The sequence below is a fragment of the Micropterus salmoides genome, unplaced genomic scaffold (assembly GCF_014851395.1).
Source record: "Micropterus salmoides isolate LMB-PRFRI ecotype aquatic unplaced genomic scaffold, ASM1485139v1 Ms_hic_scaffold_5, whole genome shotgun sequence".
In the NCBI taxonomy this organism is placed as follows: domain Eukaryota; kingdom Metazoa; phylum Chordata; class Actinopteri; order Centrarchiformes; family Centrarchidae; genus Micropterus; species Micropterus salmoides.
Genome location: NW_024044237.1, coordinates 33127206 through 33151781, shown reverse-complemented (window position 1 = coordinate 33151781; position 24576 = coordinate 33127206). Strand labels below are relative to the sequence as shown.

Below are 24576 nucleotides of genomic sequence, written 5' to 3'. Positions count from 1 at the left end.
CACACAGTGCTGCTGGGGCCGGAGCACAGTGATAGATGGAGTCGGTAGAATGGCGCAGTGCGTGTTGAAGTCCCGGCGGTACACGGCTTTATTCCTGTTTCAGTGCTCACACCGCTCGCTTGCCTGCTCGCTCTTTCTCTCTCCCTCACACACAGACATGCAACCCCCTTCTCTACCTCTTCATCCCATATCCCATTATACGATATATACCATATTTAATACTATACCGTAATAAAAAAAGAGTTGGTAGTATATACATTATACTTTTCTGTGTGTGATATTTTGTGCTATTCCTCTCTAACCACAGAGCTCTTAGGCTCTTTATCCTTCACACACGAAAACCTCAATGACTTTATTTCCCTTTGTTACCCCCCTCCATCCCCCCACCCTGCACATACACACAGTGATCTCGCTGCTCATTCATTCCCACTCCCACCCTCCATATGAAGCTATATGAAGAGGATTTACCCTGTGTTATTTAGAGCATTGCTGCCAGCTTCTCTCTCTCGTCCTCTCCTCTCATCTATATTGCTACTGTGGCTGCGGTCCTTACTGTAAAGGAAGTTACTTTCAGATACTATTCCCTACATACATTTCATTTCTCCACATTGTCAGTATGATACAAATAGGACAAAGGAATTATGAGCAATATTGTAAAGGCAAATACCGTATAGCGTGACAAACACTCTTGATGATTTAAAGTGACTTTGACCCAGAGGGCCGCAGTTGAGTCAACTTCATAAGCATGATATCCTTGAGCATTCCCTAGTAGTTTTATTTCCCAATACTTAGCCAAACATTAATCACCGGAGCACAAGATCAGAACGCTCAGGTGGGGCATTTTCCAAGGCACTGACACATGACACATTTGGTTGTTTAGTTTGGTGGACTTTTTGAACAATGTCCCAGACTTTCTAAAGAATGATGACTAAAACCACATCTGATATTCTCCGCTCCCATTTCTTCTTCTTATTTCCTTCTATAATATTGTCATTACGGATACTGAAAACAATAGTAATTGTTGTATAGCAGTAGCAGTTTATACGGTCAATTCATTCACTTGGAAATCTCATACAACAACGTAAGAAAAGGAGACACTATTTCTGCCATGTGTCAGTTTTTGGATGTACTGGACTTTTGTTTAAACGTAAGCTGTATGTTCTTGCAGACTGTATTATATCTGCACTGTATCTCTACATCTGTACACAGCTCAGCAGTCTTCATCTCGATCTAGCACTGTTTCCGTGTTGGTATCAACTCAGTCACTCTTGACTGCAATACTGGTCTAAATATTGTCTCAAGACCACTTTTTTGATATATATAACTGCTAGATTGGAGGCTCTTAGTTCTTAGTAGAATTCTTAGTAGAATCCGAAGACCTAAATCGGAGAAGTTTTAAAACACCAGTGACCCTGTTTTCGTTTTAAAACTTTGGAGTAGCGTATTGGTGCGGACAGACAATAACGGAGGACTTTAGAAACGATGACACAGACGCTCACGTTTGGCTTCCTGATTGGGTCATGTAAGTCATGCAAAGCAAAAACACAACACCATTGACAGAGTTTAAGTTTTGGTATTTTTATTAAACTAATTTTGTACTGTGTAAATAACACTTATAGCCTACACTTGTACTGTGTATGTCCCCGTTTTACTTTACGTTTTCCATTTAGTAACAAGTTCCACTTCGTTGTTGGTCCATGCAAATAAATCTCTGGTGTGGTTCTTCATCTGCATTACTTTCTTCTTTCGCCAAATCTTCTGCAACTGCGGAGTGGACCATCTACTTCCCGTTTACACCGGCACACGCCTGCCCAGTGTGCGTTAAAGGCCACTAGATGTGCGTTTTCAGTCGTTTTAATATAGACAGAGATCAGTTCTGATACGCAGCTAAAATGCTGGCATGGACGGAGATTGTATTCGTTTTAAAACTCTAGTAGTGTGGATGGGGAGTATTCGCATCAGTGCTTGTTGAGTGGTCCAACCTGTCATTTCTCCAGAGAAGATAAGATCCAGAGAGAAGTTTGCTGTTGATTTGACATCCCACAGGGCTGCAGGCGGTGGTGTTGCTTATTTTGAGGCCACACCGTGAAAACAGCATCTTTCCCTTTCTCAGTGTTGTCTGAGCAGAGCAGATGCGCTGCCATAATGTGTGAGCTTCTGTAACCTCCTACCTCGTCTCCCTACCTGAGCAGCATCCAGGGAGCCGGCAGGATGTTATGACAGGCGTGGAATTAGAATATGGCTGTTGCTGTTTCTGTATGCATTTGTTGTTGTTGTCTGAGGAAGGAGAAGAAGTAGAGGAGGAGGAAGATTGCAGTCTTTCATGCGTGGTTTACTGCCTGAGTTTAATACATGCTGAAATGAGTTCTGTATTGTGTAAGTACAGCATTTCCTCTGCTAATGGTTTCATAGCAGCGTGGTGATGGTGGATGGTAATTTCAGGGTAGCACTTAACAATCCAACGGCCTTATGTCAGGATATTAAACAACGAGTATGAACCTGCAGTCATCATGGGAGTCCGACATCTTGCTGCACATATGCCGACGTCCTGCAGCACTTTTCTGGGTTCAGTACGGAGCCACCTCAGTGTTAACATTTTTTATTAAACCTCAGAGTAATCATGCATTCACTCCAATTCCAAATAATTTCCTGAAATTATTATTAACTTGCTCCCTCAAATTACTTTCCCCTCATTTGAATCTTGAATGGCGCACTGTCCGTCCCGCCTATCTGTTTGATGCACTTAATGTGCATCCATCTGCAGCCTTTGACCTATGAAGATGACGTTTTATGGACCAGATGACATCCGCATCTGGATTTTTTTATTCTGCAATTAAACTATATATTGTTTCATAAACGGCTTTTTAGGGATGTCCAAATAAAACAGCATTGTGTTTGACAGGCAAAACTGTAGTGTGGGAAGGCATTTTAAGGCAAGATAAAGGTGATGGTCTGAAATGCTAATTGAAAATGAATAAAGTAGTTTGAGAGACAAATATTTTTTGGAGGAAAAATTGTAAGGCTTGTCTGCCTTAAATATATAGAATCAAAAATTAACTATTGCAGCTTTTGGAAACTTGATATTGGGAAAATAATGTCAATACTGGACAATTAAAAAAAAACTGTATTATGTTCTGTTATAGCATTTATGAAATTCTCAAGTTCTGCAACATCTGCACATGGCATCTACGGCATAGTTAAGGTTTTGGTTATGGCAAATTAACTACAGTTAAGGTATGGTTAAGGTGAGGCAACTACAACAGTTGGTTAAGGTTAGGAACATCATGGTTAGGGTTAATAAAAAAGTTAATTGCAGACCAGCTTTGCTCTGGTTTGAGGCAGAATTGTCCAAAACCAAATTCCAGGGTTGAAAGACGTTTATAGTTTGAGGGAACAAACTCGGATTTTGAAGGAATTAATAGAAAATATTTTGACCATGAATTAGTTATAATTTGCAGGTATGAATTATGTGAAAGAAAATAAAAATAATTTAAGGAAATTAACAATTCAGGACAGAAATAAGACAGAATTAAGACTTAAAGTTTCTTAAATTGAGAAATAAAGAACAGGTGGTGAACAGTTCAACAACTATTAGCTTTGTAAAAAGAGTCTTGTGTGACCGTTAGATTCAAAATTCTGTTTGCTTTCAGGGACTCCATCAAGGCCATTTCCTTTAGACTTTCGCCCTTTTCAAGCCGGTGTCAAACAGCCGGTCTTATGACTGATGATCCTTGTGTGGACTTGTACGTCTCCTCTGTATTCCCTCGTTCCCTCTCTCCATCGACTGACACTCCTCATCTCTGCGCCATTTACAGGTTATTTATCATATTCTCGAGCAGAAGAAAAGGGGACTCATTCATGAAAGGTCGAGCTCATTTGTTTCATGTGAGATATTCAGTCTAATAAACAGTGATGAACAGTGAAGGGGTCTCACTGAGGCTGATTGCCATGTGACTGTATTTCACACGCGCACACATGCAGCACCGTGGCTGATTGCGCCTTTAAATGCCACCCACTGGAGCTGCTGGCAAGGCCGTACATCGTCCCTGCAATGCATTTCTGCTACGCCACTCAGCTTAATGATGACTCCAGCCTGGCCGAGGTGGCCGAGCTCCATATTCTGAGAATAATTGACAATTAGGGGAATAGAAGGGGTGAGCTAAATGCCACTCCACGCTGAATAAAGATACCATGTGATTGTGAAACAGGGGATGGAGAACAGGGGGTGGAGGATGTACAATAAAACTCTGAGCAACAGTTAATATCTTTTTATATCCATTGGTAATTCAAACCCTAACTTTAACTTTTGATGGCTGGATCTACAAAAAGTGGGAGATTGCTGTTCCTTTTCTGTTACCTCCTAACAGTAAACTTTTCAACTGTTCCCTAACCATAACCAAGTTATTATTGTAATCATGACAATGAAGGTTTTCTTAACCTTAACAAAGTGCTTATTTCAATCCAAAACATATTTCCCAAACCCTAAGCCAAATCACACTGTTAACACAGACAAGTTGAAGCACGTTAAGTTACAATGGCCATGTTTCCATCTAATAGTCAATTAAGGCGAATTTTAGGCGAACTTCTGGAAATGTCGCAAATAATAATAATTAAAAAAATAAAATGCAAATTAGGCGCATTTCCATGAACTGCTTTAAATCAGGCTACACAAGGCATAGTTACGTCTGAAGTTGAGGTTACGCATGGCTGTAATAAACAAGACCCCGACAACGGAAACAGCTGATCGGGCATGTGAGGTAAATGATCGCGACACATAGACTGTATATAAGAAGTGGATGTAGTCATCGTGACGTCACCCGTCGGTTTGTGGACTGCTGTTTTGAAGCCTCAAGTTTGGCCGTTGACTTAGCTAGGTGCATCTGTAATTCACGTTAACTGTCATTTTAACCGGGATGATATTTTTGTCTGGCAACAAACAGGCTTAAAACTAAACGTACTCACCAGAGAAAGTGAACAGCCAACTCCTAATAAGCTTTTTCAATGGCGCTGGTTAAATTTACACAGTGCCGTGGGTACGAGTCACTGTAGCATTATAGACAGGTTGCCATGGTAACAACTTGTCAATCACAGATAATCCCGCCCTGAAGAATACTCTGCTATATTGTCTATTTTCCTCTAAATTGGACCATGATTTACTAAATGAACATCATGTCGTATTAAAGGGACTATATGTAAGTTTTTCAATGAAATTAATCAAATTTTCATTGCCTTATTGTCAGTGTGCTCAAAACTCACTTAGAAATGAAGCACATGCCTGTTTTCTCCGTTGCTTCCATCAGCCACTGTTCTGCTTTTAATGTGAGGTCTCCAGGATGAATTCAGCCCTGTGCGCGCTCCCGAAATCAGCTGAGAAGTAGGGTCATCTTACATTTCTAATAGAGTCAGATTTCTTTTTGCAACCAGAAGAGTCGCCCCCTGCTGGCCGTTCAATAGAATGCAGGTTTAAGAGACTTCTGCGTTCGACTCAGTTCTCTGACTGGAAGCTTCCCACTTGTCGCAATGTCAGAATTTATTCAGCAAATGTGTTTCCATCTCCCATTTAGAATAATAACTCTTTTCCGAAAAAGACAAAAACCTACCTCAAGCGAGCTTAAAATCGTGGACAAGGACGTTTTTTCAATTTTTGCAGTTTCCATCAACCTTTTCTATTCCGTCACTTCAAAATGCGCATAAAAAACGTTGATGGAAACTTGACTAATGAAAAACTCAAAGCCTTATTCACTAATTAACACACAACGCAGTGCATTTAATAAAGACGTATATACAAAACATTTGATGCACCATTTCCATCTTAAAAAAACATTTTATATGTTTTATCCGGGCAAGCCAGCCCTGCATAACGATATAAAATATGATACGAGCCATTTTATTTTGTAAGACGAGGACTGAAATATAAATTTTCATAACAATCCACTCACTTGACAAATTGGTCCTCGCAAAGATAGACCTGCAGGAGTACACACACACACACAGGCAGACCAGTAGGAGATGTATTGATCTTTCAGTTGAACAGCGGGGGCTGAAGGTCTTAAAGCCACATGGTGGAGGTTCTGCAGTCTGGATTTAACCTCCGGTCAGCTCAGATTCCAGCTGGATGAAACCTTTTAAAACCAAAACTTAATCTCTGAATCTAAAGTAAAGCAAAGATCAGCAGCAGTAACATTGTTGTATCATTCAACACCTGACTCTGATGATTCTGTGTCTGCAGGTATTTTTATTTATTTTTGTCGTCTAAATTTAAGTGTTCAGCATCTCCAGGAATTCTGTATCCACAGTGTCTGAGAATTATGTCTGAATCTTCTGACCACCAAACTACGTCGCACAGTTAACAGATGCTTTTTGTTGTTTCTAAATTTTATTCTCATTCTGATATTTAGTTTTAGTGCTGGCAGGAGTCTTTTCAGTTCTCTATAGATAGTCTGAAAATGGTTTACAAACGGCACCAAGGATTGCTGCAACACAAATAAGAACAGTCTTCACACATTTCATAAATCAGGTTTTCTTATTTTTGTGTTATTTTATCTATATGAACAAATTTAAGAGAGAAAAATAAGACAGCGTAGGTCAATAAGGAAGGATTGTGGTTGCAGTTTCAATGTATATGGCCTAAATCCATCCTCCTTATTGCAACAACCTCAAAACCTTAAAAACTCTGCTTTAAAGGTTATTTTTCTTGAATACATGCAGCCCAAAAGCGTCATCTTTGAAAAACGCTCTACAGCCTTCTATCTTCTGTTCATCTATCCCTCTGACTGTCTTCCCACTGTATCGCTCCATCTCCCTGTGTAAGACTAAAGAGGGAGCAGCTCAATTACCTTCAGCTGCCTTCCAGTTTTGTATGAGGCCGACTCGCCACTCATCCATCTGCCTGTCTGTATATCCCAGCACTTCTGTCAACTTACTTAAAACAATAATCGTAGCACTCTAAAACCAAACCTTAAAAAGTGCTTTATCAATCAAAACCCAGCAAACACAAGCCTCCACAGAACAAGCAGAAAAATAAGAATAGAGAGTAAAAAAATATAGTTAAAAGTTGGGCTGAATGCTGTCTTAGAGGCTGAGGAGGATCAGAGGCAGCAAACTGGCTTACAGGCAGGAAAAAGATGTCAGATTTGGCTCGAGGCCACAGCTCACCGTGATCAGTAAAATCTCTTATATTCACATAAAGGAGAAAATGACATATGAATGAAGACCCATAACCACCTGCTCATCCAACCGCAAAATCCTGCCCATCACTCCATCTCTACATCTGCCGGTATCTGTCTATCCATTCCTCCATATGGAGTTACAGCATCTTGAGTCAGCAGTGCAATGACCCTTGACGGGCCTTTTTTTCCTCCCTTTCTTTCATTTGTCCTTTTTTTTTTTATTATTTAAAGGAAACGCTTTACATGTGTCTGTTCAATGTGTTTCTGAGATGTATGCTCCATCAATTTTTGCTGTTTTGTTGTAATTTAATTTCTCTGCTAAATCAAATTTCCTCCAAACTGCCTTGTCTGCTTCAGAGAGACTTTGGACCTCCAGAGAATGCAGGTGTGGTAGGCATATTCGGAAAGAGCAATAGAGATGGCAGTGATAATTTAATATGAGTTTACAAGTTAAGGAGAAGCAAAACTGTTAATTTATGTGGTTGCTGCATTGCATTCTGGTCTGTTTTTCTGCTCCTGTGGGTATAGACATCGATCTCCTTGTTCTTCTTCTCTGATAAATATCTTTTTGTTTAGAGAAATACAATAAGCTCTTGCGCCTTGGATTTTGAGAGTCAGGCTCTAAAATTTGACATTGTTAATGTTTGAAAAGGCATTTAAAACCCACCACTAAACAGCTGAATGCGTCCACGTGAAACAACACTGCTATCACCAGAGAAACAACAGAATTGGATGCAAGAGTAGACGTACAGTATGGTTCTGTTTGTGATTATGAAAATAAAACGGAAGAATGTTGACAGTGTTGTAGATCAATATACAGTATCTTACAAACCCCTCACATTTTTGTCAATATTTGATTATACCTTTTCATGTGACAACACTGAAGAAATGACACTTTACTACAATTTAAAGTAGTGAGTGTACAGTTTGTATAATGCTGTCCCCTCAAAATAACACATCACACAGCCATTAATGCCTAAACCGCTGACAACAAAAGTGAGTACACCCCTCACATCCCATCGCACACAGTGGACAGGACATAATAATTAGTCAGGGTGCAGCGGGCGGGATGTGCCGATCTGTTAGGCAGTTGTGATAAAATTGCTGCTTTGCTGAATATTTGATGTGCTTCAATGTCAGGAAATAGGACAGTGGAATCTCCCCAGCTGATTATGTCCACCCACTATGATGCACCTCAAGACGCCGTCAGTTGGTGGCCTTGCATTAAAAAAAATGGATGCTGGTGTTTTGACATGCGTCCAAAGCCGCCACTGTGTATTGTCCTTGAGAGATATGGTCAGCGTGGATAGATGTGTGTGCAAAATGTGTGACTTTGACGACACAGTGCACTGTTTGTGGTTGAAGCCTTCTACTTCCATCCACATCCAAATGCAGATCTTTGTTTGCAGATCTTCTGTTTTATTATTTCAGATTTTAGATATATCTTTGATCCATTGGCATATAATTGTTGTAATTGTATAATTGTTTTTGTAAAGTACTGAAGGAGTGGGAAGCTGGATGCTGTAAAAAAAAAAATGCTGCTTTCAGATTTATTCTCATTACCACTAAATGTGTGATCATGCATCCAGCCATAGCTTCAGAACAGTGTCTCCCTCTATCTAACATCTTAAGATCGTATGTCCTGTCCGTCTCCTCTCAGGACTACAGAGTGAACATCTTCTTGAGACAACAGTGGAACGACCCTCGGCTGGCCTACAGCGAGTACCCAGACGACTCGCTGGACCTCGACCCCTCCATGTTGGACTCCATCTGGAAACCTGACTTGTTCTTTGCCAATGAGAAGGGGGCCAACTTCCACGAGGTCACCACCGACAACAAGCTGCTACGCATCTCTAAAAACGGCAATGTGCTCTACAGCATACGGTGAGTGGAGGAAGTGTGAGATTTTAGAGTCCAACTGAGAAAAAAAGTCCGGTTATTAAACTGATTACTACGGCACGGATACATCTTAACGTTATCATTTCACTCGGTTTGTTAGGTGTATGCAAACTGTAAATGGCACAATAAGTGCCCTCTTGTTATTGTTTAGACGATACAATAAAGAACACGTCCTCTTTTTCCAGCTGTATATAACATTAAATATATTCTGATCATGCAAATCCCCCAAAGTAAACTGACATTAGTGATATCACGAAGTGTTTTATGTATTTATAAGGTCAGGTTGTTCTGTCAGCCAATCATTTCTGTTATTTTAATCTCATTCCAAAGTTGTTAAGCTTTTTTGATATCCTCAATGTTATTTAACTAACACAGGAGTCTGCTGTATAATGACCGTACCCTATCTCTTACAGCCATCAGGTGTCTCCACAACCATTTGATGTATTACCATAAATTTGATAGACATTCACGGTACCCTCAGAATGAATTGTCATCGTTTATTGGATCCAATACAATTAATCACGTTTTAGCATGTTAACACATTAAGCTAAAATGACAAATATGGTAAAAAATTATGCCTGCTTCGCATTAACATTGTCATTGTGTGCACTAGGTCTGAAAGATTAGGAGAAAAAATCTATTTGCGATTTTTCTCCTAGATACTGCGATTACGATTCGATTTGCGATTACTAAAAGTGGAGCTTAAGTTCAATATTCACGGCTAGTCTATTTTTGACGGAAGCCTCAAGCAGCACAGAGCAGATGAACCGAGCAGGAAGTCGGACACAGAACGGTATAGAGAATACGGTCGATTTTCAAAATAAAACACCTGTGCAGACTCCCGATTGCATATCAACAATAAGTTAAAACTGACGAAAAAGAAACACTTTAACTACGTAGCCTACCTAATCATCATAGAGTCATAAAAATCAAGGACAGCTGAACAAATTAACAAAATCTGAACAAGTCAGCTGTATAATTAACCTACATTTTAATCGCCGTCCTCATGATCAGCGAATTTCAAATTGCAATTCCGATTTGGAAATTAATTGTTCAGCCCTACTGTGCATGTTAGCATGCTTACGTAAGGATTTAGCTGGCTGTAGACTCAGTCTTGTCTTCAGTCATGTCAGTTCAGTATGGAGGATGGCTCTAAATACTAGGATATCCTGCTATGAAGAAGTCAGATGCACGAATTAGAGCAGAAGCAAATCCGGTTTCTACAACCGAGATATGTTTAGCCTTAGCTCACCATTAGCCACGCACATGTCCTCGAGTTTGTACTTTTGACTTTTTATCAAAGAAGGAAACAGTTGTCTCATCTTTTGTACCAATGATTCAACATTTAGAACTTCGTGAAGTTGTTTTCCGAACTAACTTTTTAAAAAATGACAAGAAGCACAGTGACTTGATTATGGTGTAGTATAACTGTACAATGATCATTGAAAAGAGACATAAAACGTAATTGAAAAAGTTATAGCATAAGAAGATGGAAAAAGGCTATAAGTTTGGAGGTTATTTTGAAACAATCAGTAATAAAACTATGATGGAAAGTGACTCTCCTGCTCTGACTTCCTGTTTATTGCATTCCAGAGGCCTTTATCCTCAGCTTTAGAGTGCTCTTATTGCGTCAACGTTGGAGGTTTTTATTTCCTCCAGAGCTCTACGTCCTCCCTTTTTTTCTTTGTATCTCCAAGACATCCCATTCAAGGCTGTCAGAGTTATAGCCGCCTTCCGCCGACAAACCTTTTAGCTTGCTGGTGTCTCCTCCTCCTCCTCTTCCTTGCTTTTATTGCCTCAGCTCAGGGCGAATGAGAAAGCACTGCAGCAGCCGTGGTAATCTACTCAGCCTGTTAGTATTCCAGCAGTGAGTCTGATCTGTTATCAGCCTCACTTTTCACCTTCATGTCCAGCAGGAGGAGGAGTGAGATTGGCCCTTTATAAATTTCGTCAAAAAAAGGGATGAACCGTTCGCTCCGCCTCTGTTGCTTTCATTTTTTAACTTGACACTATCGGAATGAACCCTCCGTTGATCAGCTTGATCTCGGAGACGACGAGGCGGCTCTGGATATTAAACCATTTCTGAGGAAGGGGGAGAAAGTGGGTCTTGTAAATGTTGTTTACTCCGTTTTTTTTATGTTTAACGCTCAACAATTGAGCAGTACGAGGAGGAGTCATAACCGATGGCCTCGTCATAAAAGTGAACTTTTTGAGATTGGATGACCAGATTCACAGTAGTCCAATCTTGTGCTGTGTTTTTAAAATAAAATGCAGGGCTTGCACTGAAGAAAAATCTATGATACTTTAATTGCAAGAATTCCTTTGCAAAGAAATAAATGTCGAAAGTTAGTTTTCTCTAAAAGATGAAATACTGAAAAAGGGGCAAATCGAGAAAGCCAGGATACCTTATTTTAGGATGATTAAATCTGACATTCACTTTTGTTCAAATCCCTAAAATGACTTATGTTTACATTCATCTCATGAAGACTCCAAGCAGTAATGTCAGGAATTGGTCAACCATACTTTGAGAGCACAGTACCTGTCTCCTACCATCAGTAAACAAGAATTTATTTTACCATGATACCAATTGCTCTCTTACCATAACCAAGTGCCTGAACCTAACTAAACATTAATTTGTCTTACATGACGTAAACCTAAAAAACACAAAACTTTATAAAATACAGAAACACACACACATATATATATATATATATATATATATATATATATAAAATGGTAAAACCGACATGAGATTACATTACAAAGTATATCGTATTTATTTCTTATCCAAGATGAAAAAGTATGCATGATTTCTTTATTAAACTCTTTAAATACAGGTTTTCAAACCATGAGGCAAAGATTCTGAATTATGCTACATTTCCTATTTCCATCACAGATAAACATCATAGAAAAACTTGCCTGAGAATCATCAAATTTTTAAGTTGTCTTTGGACATATGTTGTCCAACATAACGGTCCAACATTGTGATAACTGTACTCCCAAAACATTGTTACCTCCAAATCGAAGGAATCAAGATTTTTGTTTTCGCCAGTGGCAGATTTTAGTTGACTGGAAAACTCAAAAAACACATTCTGAGCTCAGAGTTTATTTGTCACCATGTAATCAGATTTCTTAAAGGTTAGTCATTGCTGTGGGGTTTTAAATTCACTGTCTGTCCTTTAATAGTAATTCATGATTTTCCATGTAATCCCACTTGTACTGGAACAAAAGCACAAAATCACCAGCAGGATTGGGTGTTCAACTCCATCTAAATCCCTAGGAGTATAAAGTAAGGCACTAACTTTGTCAGCATTTGGCATTTAGGTGTCACGGCGCAGCAGACAGAAAACCACAGAGCTGAATCTTCTTTCTGAGAAAGTGGGACATCTGGGAAGACTTCCTCGTGTGTGTAATACATATTCAGCATCCTGTCATGGACTTATAACAATGTGCAGACGTGGCAAAGTTTATTTGGTACAGCAGGCCGACTGGACGTGTGTGTTGTAGCAGCGGGTGTCCTGTTAGAGCAGAACAGAAGCACTGAGTGTGTGCAGCAAAATCACCTCCTGCACGTCACGACAACTTGCAGACAGCTCAAACTGCAGAAATTAAACTGGAGTTGTTTTTTTTTAGGTTTTCTCAGTGAAATCTTTAGCATTTTGTGATTTAGAGATCATGAGGACGATGGTGATGGATGGTCATTGCTGATTGTGGTTTTCATCGGCAGTTATTAACTTGTATTATCTGAGAATAACCTTCAAAGTAATTTGACAGATTACAAGCTCCCTGATTTATGGACAAAGCAACCAATACAGCACAGTAGGCACACTGTATTTAGTGTTTTATGTATGTCACCAATCAGATTTCCTGGCTGACGTTATGTTACACCCTTAACAAATTGGGAGGAATAATCACGAGAGTGAAAGCGATGATTCCTCAGCGAGAACTTTACTCCAATTAATCTCCAATTAGAGAATCCGGTCAATTTTCAAAATAAAACACCCTTTGGAGACTCCTGATCGTAAGACAACAATAAACACAGACACAAAAAGAAACAATTTAACTATGCAGCTTACTTAATCATAGCAGAAGCGCAAAAAGCAAGCACTGCTTACCAAATCAACAACATCTAAACATGTCAGCAAAATCAGGCAGACAAAACGCTCTAATTCTGAAATGCTCCTTTTGGTACATTCAGCCTGATGACAACGGAACGGAACGGGAGGCACAGAGCGCCGTGAAGAAGGTAGTAGAAGCAAAAAAAAGGACAAATGAATAACAAGTGGGGCAGGCTACATGCTCCGCCACTGAAACGTTTTTGAGACGCTCTCAGTGGACGTTGATGCCCAGGATGGAACAAAACCGTGGCGCGGCCGTAACATGCCGTAGTAGTCAGTAGTCAGTGGACTTAAAACTTACTCAAACAGTTTAAATCCATGCACAGAAATAAGACAGAAGCCCCGTGAGACTAACAATTTGCACACACACACTTTACTACACTTAACTCTAACTTATTCAAAATGTCACACAAACCCTCTTGAAAACTCTTGAGATCTTAGCTTGGTATCACAGCCATGGTAACTTTTTTAACACCGACAACATACTTGAAAAAGGGAAGGAATAATCACAAGAGTGTGAGAGATGTTTCCTCATCGAAAATAGAGATAGAGCGATGTGTGCAGAGACCGAAGTAATTGATCTCAGGATCACAGATCAATACCACCTTGAAGATCGCAGATCAATACTTTAACATCCCACAGGCCATGAATACACTACAGTCATCTGTTATAAAGTGGTGTATTTCAGATAGACAATCAATGATAGTTGAGTTCATTCTTAACCTTGTAAGCAGCAGCTAAGCAAATCTCATTACAAGAACCATTTGGTATCTGTTCTGTTCTGGAGCTTTCAGTTGGATCACATCTCAGATAAATTAAAAAGATAAGCAGAGCTAAGCTTTACTGTCCCCCCCATTATCATTATTTACATTTGACAGTCTACACATGTATTGACTAATTGAAAAATAATAGATTGATTGATATTAAAAATAATCAGCAATGTGTCAAATGTGTCTCCAATTTATTTTGGAAGCACATTAAGATTACATCTTCTACAGTGTCCCTAGTTTTAAACAAACAGCTCTGAAAAGGCAACTGATTTTTTTTAAACAGCAAATGTTGAGGTCTAATGGGCAGAGTGGAGCATTAATAATGTCTGAGAATGTGTTTTATTTTTCAAATGGTAGATATCTCATTTTAAAATGAAAGTCCTTAATTTCAGTAATGCATCATATCAGTTATAAATTATTTTTTCCATTAAATTCTGGGGATAGTTGACTTTTTGCAGAGATACATTCCCTCGAAGTGACAGCGGTAATTAATTTTTGGTGCCTGAAACTCAGGAACGTAATGTGTCACCACGACGTGGGACCCGCTGCCTTGAACGTTTTAATTTTCCGAGTTTCACGGATCAGCCTTGCATGAAACAAGATTCATTCCCTTGTTGCTGCACGCATGCTAAGCTACAGGTTTTCATCCTGTTAGTCCTCCAGCAGAGAAGAAGACGTGCATGAGTATAGTAGTAGTAGTGAAACGGTGACCTCTAACATCACATTCCAGTGTGTGTGTTCATGGCATTAAAGTCACCCAGTGCAACAATGTGCCTATTTGTTTTTAATAGTTTTTGGACAACAGTGGAACTCTATGGCACTGAGGAATTAGAGATATGCTTTGATACACACACAGTACTTGTTAGATACATTCAGTGTTTTGGACATTTCATTATATCTTGTTGACAGTAAGTTAAATGCAGAAAATCACCAGATTTATCATTTAATTATTTAGCTACCAGAGCCCAGGGTGATATCTTCACGTCACTTGTTTTGTTTCATAAACAGCCCAAAACCAAAACATATCCAATTCAATTGAATAACAATTCAATATTTAATATTTAATCTACACAGCTTATCATACAGAGAGAACTAGCAAATGCTCACATTTAAGGAGCTTACACTTACAAAATACATGTTGAATTTGTTGTAATTGTCTATCAACTAATCAATCAATTAATTAACTACTATTGTTTCACTGTTAATCCTCTCAAATCCGTTTTAGTCACAACATGTTTTAATGAAAGCAAGTATACATCAGTTCAGTTGCTCTTTAATGAAAGTTGTGTTTTTTTATTTAATTAGTTTGACTTTCACCCTTTAAATCTTAGATGTGAATTTTGCTCCTTCTTTCTGGGAGCATAAATTTAAATGTTTATTTAATGTAAATGTAAATTCATTTAGCCTATTGTTGCATGTATTACAAGACAGTCTGGATAACTGCAGTGGCAAAAAAAAAAAAATTTATTCATTTTTTATCAATTTCAAACACGACCTGATCTGTCGCTCAGTGTGGTGGCCTGGCGCTGGCTGCTTGAGCCAAACTGACAAAGCTCTGGATAATCCTCTCAGTACTCAGTAAGTGATTCTACATGTGTGTGTTTCTCTGTGTGTGTGTGTGTGTGTGTGTATGTGTGTGTTTGCAGAATAACACTGATCCTGGCCTGTCCCATGGATCTGAAGAACTTCCCTATGGACGTTCAGACCTGCATCATGCAGCTGGAGAGCTGTGAGTAAATCACACACACACACACACACACACACACACACACAGAGTCAGGGGTACATGGAGAGCATCAGTCACTCAGCAGCTGGCAGGGTGAGAGATATGATATAGATTTCTCTGTGGCCTTTTCATTCTTTGAACAGACGTGAGAGGAATCACAGAAACACAAGCTGAAGTTCAAAGAGCTCTGTACTTCTACAAAGGGTCAGCGATCATAAAAGAAAGATAGAACAACACAACACTCACTAGTACCATACTGACATTTGGTGTCAGTTCTGATTTTAAGGTAACAAAAGGAAGCGACAGATACTGAAGAGCTTCATAAAGTCACTGGCTGACTCTGCGACAATCACATTTTTAACCTTAGAAAGAGTGTTCTGTTCTCTGTTGAAATGATTTTCCCTTTGGTGAAATTTTCTTAAAACAGATCAGCTTAAATATTTGCCACTCTTGGCACCATTGACATTTGTGCAACCACCAAGTTGAGGCATGTACATTAAGCATCAATTCAACAATGACAAAACAGAGATTTCTGCTGATGTTGATATAATTTTATCACCTAGAAAAACTAAAACTAAAAGTTATTGTTGCAGTGTGCGTTCCGGCGTTCGATCCGCATTCATAAACCTATGGACACTTTTTTTCAGTTCCCTGAGAAAATGCAGGGGAATCCAATCACACGTTTACTGACGGCTTTTTCAGAGGTGTGTCAAGCAGGGCAGAGACTCTTTTGAATTTCCTTCAGAACTCTTCAAAGTAAAAGCTCTTAATGAACTCGACATGAAGCACTGGTGCAAAATACGTTCTAGCGCTTTTATTTTTGAGGCACAATCACTTAAGAGGAAGTGATTATGTGAGTAACAGTAGCTGTCATAACTGAGATCTATTTCAGCACCAGCTGTTATCAATTTATTAATTATTTATTTTTCTGCTATCAAAGCAATCTGGCCGCAGGCCAGATATTATTGCTGGTGGGCCAGATTTGGCCCGCGGGCTGCCTATTGCCGATCACTGCTCTACACTGTAACCACTTAGTGCCCGACTATGAATCCTCAGCTGTCAAGTATATTAGGTGTTGTACTTCTAAATTTAATTTTGTCTTAATATCTTTTTCTTTCCTTTTATTTTTACTTCAGTCTTTTTCCGTCTCCTTTTTTCTCCCTTCCTTCATTGATTCTCTCTTTCTTGCCTTCAGTCCTTTGTAATTTCCTACTTTCCTCCTGTCTTTCCTCTGTCACGTCTTAGCTTGCTTCTTTATTTCCTCTCTTCTCCAACTGATCTGAAAGTGTCCAATCTAGGGTTATGAATTGTAGTTTTTTTTTATAATGACTATTTCTGTTTTGGATAGCTAAATAAATTTTCCTGATTATATAAATAACGATGAAACAGGCCTAACCTCTTGCTCGCTCCTCTCTCCTCCAGTCGGCTATACCATGAACGACCTCATATTCGAGTGGGATGAGAAGGGAGCCGTGCAGGTGGCTGACGGCCTGACGCTACCGCAGTTCATACTCAAAGAGGAGAAGGACCTGCGCTACTGCACCAAGCACTACAACACAGGTGAGTGGGGCGAAGATGAAATGTGGCCTCTGACAGTCTGATTATTTCCCCCCCTTTTCTCTCCTCTGTCTGTTGGCTATTGCTGTTTGGTTTACACACTTATAAAATCTAAGTTATCAAGTTAATTTTACTTCTTATGGAGACGTAAAAGACTTGTTTTCTCAAAACATGTGAAAAACATCTGCCACTGCAGTGACACTACAAATCAACAATCATCAAGTGTCATTTTACATGATTCTTCTTCATTCCATTAATGTCTTTCAGAAACAGAATCAAAAACTCTTAATGCACTGGCAGATTTTTTTCCAGTCAATTTTCTAGAAAGTTTCCTGGAAATAATAATGTAATTTGCAGGGATAATAGAGGTCTTAGACCCTCGAGTTTAGTTAGTTATGTTGAGTTTATCAGCAGTTGCTGATATCTAGAGGGATTTTCTGGAAAGAACTGCTCTTATCTATAATTTATTATCCATTTGGAAATTGTATGGTTGCTTGGAGACAAATTTAACAAATTTGCATGTTCAGCTTATTTGCTATATTCTGACTAAATTACAATATTAACAAATAACTGGGTTTATGCTGTCTCAATTTCCTCTATAATTAGTACCAACGTATAATGTTATTATAACTGACAGACATGATGAACAAAGCTACAAAAGTTGTAATAAAACAGGATGATTCTTCTTGAGAGAAAACTTTTAGACCATGGCAAGAATAACTTGACCAGATATAAATTTTCTTCAGTGCAACATAATAACGTTTCAGCCGGCCAACTCGCTTGGCATGGATTATTGTCTGCATGCAGAATATGCTCAGCTCAGCAGGGAATGGGGAGGGCCATTACTAACTTCCTCCTTAGGGGTAGTCAGAGCCTACAGGTGGCTGCTGTTGTGGAGGTGGAAGTTTTGAAATGCTATATGAACAGCAGCACTAACAACACACGTTCAGCGCCATAATCAAAAAGGTGCATTTGATATTTGCAAGTATGCAATATTTTGTTTTGTTTGTGTTTGTTCACAATGAAAAAACAACCAAAACAAGCCGATCTCCCTCCATTTTTCTTTTGCCATCCTATTTCTCTCTCTCATTTTCTTTTTTCTCTACATTGTTTGCTAAAAGGACAGATGGAGAGAGAGGGAGAGATACAGTAGAGGAGGTTTAGTAAGACCAGAAAATAACGCAGGACTTAAAGCAAAGAGAAGAAAAGGGGATGCATGTCTCTAAGGCTACGCTCAGACTGCAGGAAGAATAACACGACGTCATACGCAGCCTTCTGTTGCAAAGAGGTTAGCTCTGGTTAGCTCCTACTTGCTAACCCTACCAAATATCACGGGAGACGTATTTCACTGTCCTGTCTGGGTTTACTACCAGGGTCACATCCTGAAATAATGACAAATGTTCAAAACTTTCTGGCTTTTCCATGACAATCATTACAGTTTCTGGTGATGTACAACGCATGTGCCCCACAACTCTCTCTCTCTCTCACTCGCTCTACTGCGTCTGCTGGCATAAGTAGCATGCATGTAACTCAGAAGAGAGCCACATGTATGATAATGTGACTTTATGGAGCTTTTTCATTCACCGCAGCTCCGTCGACAGCAGAACTGTGACAACACCTGCTCTCCGGTGACGTAAAAGCTGCATCAATTCCAACCTGTGCCAGACTCAGGTCGCATTTAAATAGATCCAATCTGTATTGGATTTGGGCCACTTTTATATGAGGTCCAAATCCGATCCGAACTGGAAAAGATCCGATTCCATGTAACTTGGCCAGTTCACACTGTTTTAAAAAGATCAGAGCTGAGTCACATATGAGCAAAAAAATTGGATTTGGGTCAATGTGGCCTGCAGTCTGAACGCAGCCTAATTAAGGGAGAATACATCAAAATTACGACGTGGCATCTGTTCTTTAAAATTAAGAGAGGGAGACTCCAGAATTACCCCAGAATTGCATTTTTATATGAATGTGTGAAATGTGAAAATACCACACTGAAATGGAAAAACATATTCCCCAATATATTTTTTTATTTTCCTGCCAATGTCATGAAATTTTCTGTGTGGCTCAGTGGAGAGGAAAACACTGTGGGCTGCAAAGTTTGTTTCAGCCACAAACTCAGAAATAACTGTTGATTTATTCACCTTTTTTTCCGATTGAAAGAGTTTGTATTTTTACATAATAACAAACATTGTGAAAACATAAGACTTCTATGTACATTTTAGGACTTCCTCAGACAGAAAGAGAATGAATAGCAGAGGATAAAAGAAGAGAAGAAATGACAAAAGAGGATTAGAGTGGAGACAAAGTAATGGGGAGAAAGTTAAAAAGTAAGGCTGAACGATTAATCGTTTTCAAATCGAAATTGCGATTTGAAAGAACGCGATTAGCTCATTGTGAAGGCGGCGATTTAAATGAAGGTTAATTAAACAGCGCATCTGACCCGTTTTAAACAGTCATGCAGTTACAAATTCATTCCGTTGTCATCCTTGTGTAACAGACCTGCTCGCCAATCACAAGCGCTATGCGCCCACTGTTACAGTCCTACTCACCAATCAGAGGGGGGACAGGGCGTGAACATTTTACAACAACAAACGAAACTAGAGGAAACAGACACAGGCAGCGACTGTGCCGAGGTTTTGTCTACACGTTGTTAATGTGTTGTTAATTTGTCCTTTCTTGTGCTTCAACTCTCTGTGAGCCGGTTTTGTTCCGCTCTCCGCAGGCTACAATTCCAACATGGAGTTTTTCAGAATAAGAGCGTTTTGCCTGTATGATTTTGCTGACTTGTTCAGATTTAGTTGATTTGCTTGGTTGTCCTGGATTTTTGTGCTTCTACTACAGTTATTTAGCCTGCGAAGTTGAATTGTTTATTTTTTTATGTCTGTTTTAACTGTGTTTATTGTTGATATACAACCAGGAGTCTGCACAGGGTGTTTTAATTTGAAAATCGACTGGATTCTTTATGCCGTTCTATGTCTGACTTCCTGCCCGGTTCATCTGCTTTGTGCTGCTTGACGCGGCTTCCATCAAAAATAAACCGGCAATGGATATTGAACTTTAGCTAAACTTTAAAAAAAAAAAAAAACGCAAATGGAATCATAATCGCAATATCTGGCAGAAAAATCGCAATTAGATATTTTCCCCAACTTGTTCAGCCCTGTTAAAAAGGAAAGAAAAAGAACCAAAAACTGAAAAGAATTTTTTATTTTTTTTTAAAAAGGTGAGGAGCAACAGGACAAAAAGAAAAGGGAAGAAATAGACAAGGAAAAAAAAGAAAAAATGGATAGACAGTGGAAGAAGAGAATGAGAAAGAAAGAATTTGCATCAGTCACGTGAGCCCCAAGCTGAAGAACAACAGAAATAAGTGAGAGCAGCAGAAATCAGAAAAAGAGACAAGCAACGAGAATCTAGCAGAGGACGGGGGAGGATGGGGGCGGCTGCCACGCTCTGTTTCTCCCTCCAGGTCCTCCAAGTGTGGCTGAAAACCATCTGTCCAGTCCACCTCGCCAGTCTACAATTCTTACACACAAGCGAAAACACAAAACAATATGTACAGCATATAATAATTTTAACTAAAATGCTCATTATACTTTTATTCTGAAATGTAATACTTTATTGGTCACTGGTCAAAGTGTGTGTGTGTGTGTGTGTGTGTGTGTGTGTGTGTGTGTGTGCGTGTGTGTGTGGGCAAGTGTGCGTGAGAGAGAGAGAGAGAGAGATAGTGTGCAGGAGGCTGATTAGTTCAGATTCAGAGCCATCACTCAGACAGAGGTTGACGTTTGCTGTCGCCACTGAGGAGATGAACGATCCACCTCCAGACGAAAAGCCTTGACACGACTCAGCAGAGCCACTCTCTCTCTCTCACACACACACACATAATAAATACACACCTACATCTATACCCTCACACATGCATATACACGCACACAGTCAGGTGCATGCACAGCAGAGACAATGAAGTGATAATCCACAGCGTCGCTATACAAATACATGTAAGTCTGTTTTCTCACCATCAGGGACGCTCACAGACATTTTGAAGCGTTGTTGACCCAGAGCGACAGACCCAGTGAGTTTATTACTGCGGGATAAGAGTGCTTAGAGTGAATCAAAACTCTTTGCTGAAAGAGACAAAAATGCCCTGTAGAGTTTGACAGTTTCTCTGTGGGTCTGTCACCCCAGCGGCCGCTATTAAACGTGCGCTTCATTTACCCCTCCCTCCTCCTTTTCCTACATTTCCTTTTTTTTGCCGACATCTCATCTCCGGCCTATTACTCTCCAGCCGTGCTGCTCCTCTGTGACTACGTTCGTGGGCATGTGTGCGATAGTGTGTGTGTTAGCGTGCGTGGTTGAGCGTGCACATGCCTCGCTGCTTCCCAATCAAGCATTAAGAGGGAATTAAGGTGTCGTTTTTCCTCAGATTTATTAGCTGCAGTCTATTGTGACTCCGAGAGAGAGGCAGTATTTCCCTGTATCTCTCTCTCTCTTTCACTATATCCCACATTTTCATTTCTTCCCATCCCTCCATCCACCCTAATACACACACACACACACACACACTCAAAGAACAATCCCTGTTTGAAATACTAATTATGGTTTCTGCTGCATTGCAGGGCGCTTTTGTTCTCTGGCTGGTGATATGTTTATAGTGTACAAGAGGTGTTCACACCCAAACAAATACAAGACATATTGCATTTCCTAGCCCCTCACCCAAACCTTAAGCAACACCTACATGCTTAAAACCCGAGTATACTTGCTTTTAACTACGCAAGATGGCTGCCACGTGTATCCCGCGTTCCTTTGGAGTGTAGGTTGTGCACGTCTCCAGAAATTAACGCTACACGTCTGCAAGATGCAATTCAGCACATGAATTGTGGTTGCAGTATGTCGATCTGGCAGACAGGTCAGCAGCAAACTTCTGTTCCACACACCAGCCCGGGTGGTGGCGGTATGCAATTGGTTGCCAACCGCCAAAAGCAAAAGAAGAAGAAGGTCAGCAGCAGACTTACAAAAGGAGATTTTTGGCGGGATATGTACAATAAAAGTCCTGGAGTGAGATCGTTTTGATTTCTCATTAAAATCACAACCTGCTCGAGTGTCGCTATATTTGGTTTGTTTACGCTGTGCAAATTTGTTGGAGGAGGTTCGCAAAGGAAGATGATCTGGTGTCAGCGAGGGTTGATCTGCCCCCTAGCGGATTCACGTTTAATCCTTCAGGTACGCGCAAAGAACTCAGGCAAGTCTGTGAACAACGCCATTTGCGTCGCCGAAGCCTGTCTACGCCTACGCATAGTTAAAAAGCAAGTAGGTCAGGGCCTTAAGGCCGATCCACCAACCAACCGATCAACTTAAAATCAAATAGAAACAAAAGATGATACATATACACACACACCGCACATAAAGATTGAATAAAAGTACAGTATGGATTTAAAGGAAACACACACACACAAAACTGGCAACCACACGGCACATGTCAAGAAGAGACACAAGTGTGTGCACTATCAATATAAGACACACACACACACAGACTCAGTCCCCACAGTGAGATAGGGGCTCGGCTGAATAATTTCAATCTTCTTATCAGATGGAAAATATGGACAGCACTTAAAAGCTCTGAAGTGTATCACGGCTATAAATCAAGTCCAACTTCATCGACTCTCGTCCTTCTCTTCCACCTCCTTCTCCTGTTGCCATCATTTCCCCCTTCCCTCTTTTATTCCATCTCTCTCTCTCTTCCTCATCCCTCTCTCCTCTCGCCCCGGCATCACATTTCTTCCACTCTTTCTCGTCCTCTTCCTGTCTTCTGCTTTTCTCTCCATTGCAGTCTTTTAGGGTTAACTCTAATTGATGAGGCTGCCTTCCATTGATCTGCTTTGATTAAATGGATCGTCGGCCATCTTGCTCTGTGGCTCTCTTGTGGTTTATTATGAGACCCGGCGTGCTCATTACATTACAGACAGAGAAGACATTTGTTTCTGTTGCTGGCCTACTGCACTGCAGTGTGTGTGTTAATTGAATTATCTTTGTTGCTGATTTTGTTTACACGCATCATTTTTGTGCTGAAAATTACACTTTTTGTGATTTTTAAATTTGTATTCTTATTTTCTAAAATGTTTTTAATCCCTTTAAAGAGGTGGTATTATGCTTTTTGGCTTTTCCCTCTCCTTTATTGAGTTATATATCTTTTTTGTGCATGTAATAGGTTTGCAAAGTGAAAAAGTCCAGCCCAAAGGGAGTTCCCATCATCTCCCGCAGAAAACTCTGCTCTTTACTGCCTGAAAACATTTAGTTTGAAGTCCAGCCGCAACCCTTTCATCCCTGTGACGTCACAGTCCCCTCATATAACGCTCGCCAAGCGGCTAGTCCGATACTGACTAGGGGTGCAACAAAAATCGATTATTAAATTCTTTACCAATGAATTTAATAATCGATTTGTTCATGACGTCATCGGGCCGTAGCGACACCAAGTGATGTGAACAGTAACGTTAAAGTTACTAAAACAACATCAGAGCTGCAGTAACACCTTCACAACCTAAAACCTCCAGAGTGTGGCAGCATTTCACTCTTCACTCCAGAAAGGTGGTGAACTGCAGCAAAGCTGAGCTCTCCCGGAAACACCGGAGCATCTGAAGAGGAGGCGCGTAACGTCGCGTCTCTGTGGATGATGAAGACTCGTCTCGGTAAGCTAGTTAGCGAGCTAGCTTCACGTTAAGGCCGTGTTACTTCACGTTATGAGCTGAAACGTTTTCTATATAATTGTTAAAGTAATGGTGCTGTGATTAGCACATAATTATGATACACAACGGCCACGTTCACGTTCCAGATGTGCCCTGACTTTACAATCAAACGATGCATCGCTCATGGCGACGTTCCCAGCTGGAGAACATGTTGCTGGCGAGTGTGCAAGATTAAAGAGAAACAGTTCTCCTGTCTGTGCGTGAGGTGGCGGTTAATCCACCCCAAACTCCCATAAAAAGTTTTGTGAGTTGTTGATTTAGGGGAAACTATATAAATGTTGTGAAACGCTGTCTACTACAAAATCGTTTTTATGGATCCCCTCTTGGAAATCCGGCAAATGAAATGCATGTTGTTATTCCTTTCTTTGTATACAGTGTCAGTTTGTCCCGGGGTGTTGCAGTACTGGCGAGAAAGCTGCTCCGTCACTAAACAGCAGATCAGCTGCTTATCAGGACTTGATTTTAGTGGAACTTTCTGTTGCTGCAGCAGAAACGTTCATTAAAAGATGCATTTTTGAAAGCAGTATTTATTTTATTGTCTTGACTGTTAATTAGCACGCGCCTAAAACAACCTCAGGTTTAATTTAAAGGCTAATAGCTAAA

General features: G+C 40.0%; 1 protein-coding gene across 1 annotated transcript in view; it reads left to right on the top strand.

Moving 5' to 3' along the window:
* Window positions 1–24576, top strand: part of glra1 (glycine receptor, alpha 1) — a 128820-nt gene that overhangs the window by 65735 nt on the left and 38509 nt on the right. The window contains exons 4-6 of the mRNA XM_038700391.1: window positions 8830–9053; window positions 15603–15685; window positions 17105–17242. Of these exons, the coding sequence (XP_038556319.1) occupies window positions 8830–9053; window positions 15603–15685; window positions 17105–17242 (445 nt within the window). The remainder of the gene's footprint in view (window positions 1–8829; window positions 9054–15602; window positions 15686–17104; window positions 17243–24576) is intronic.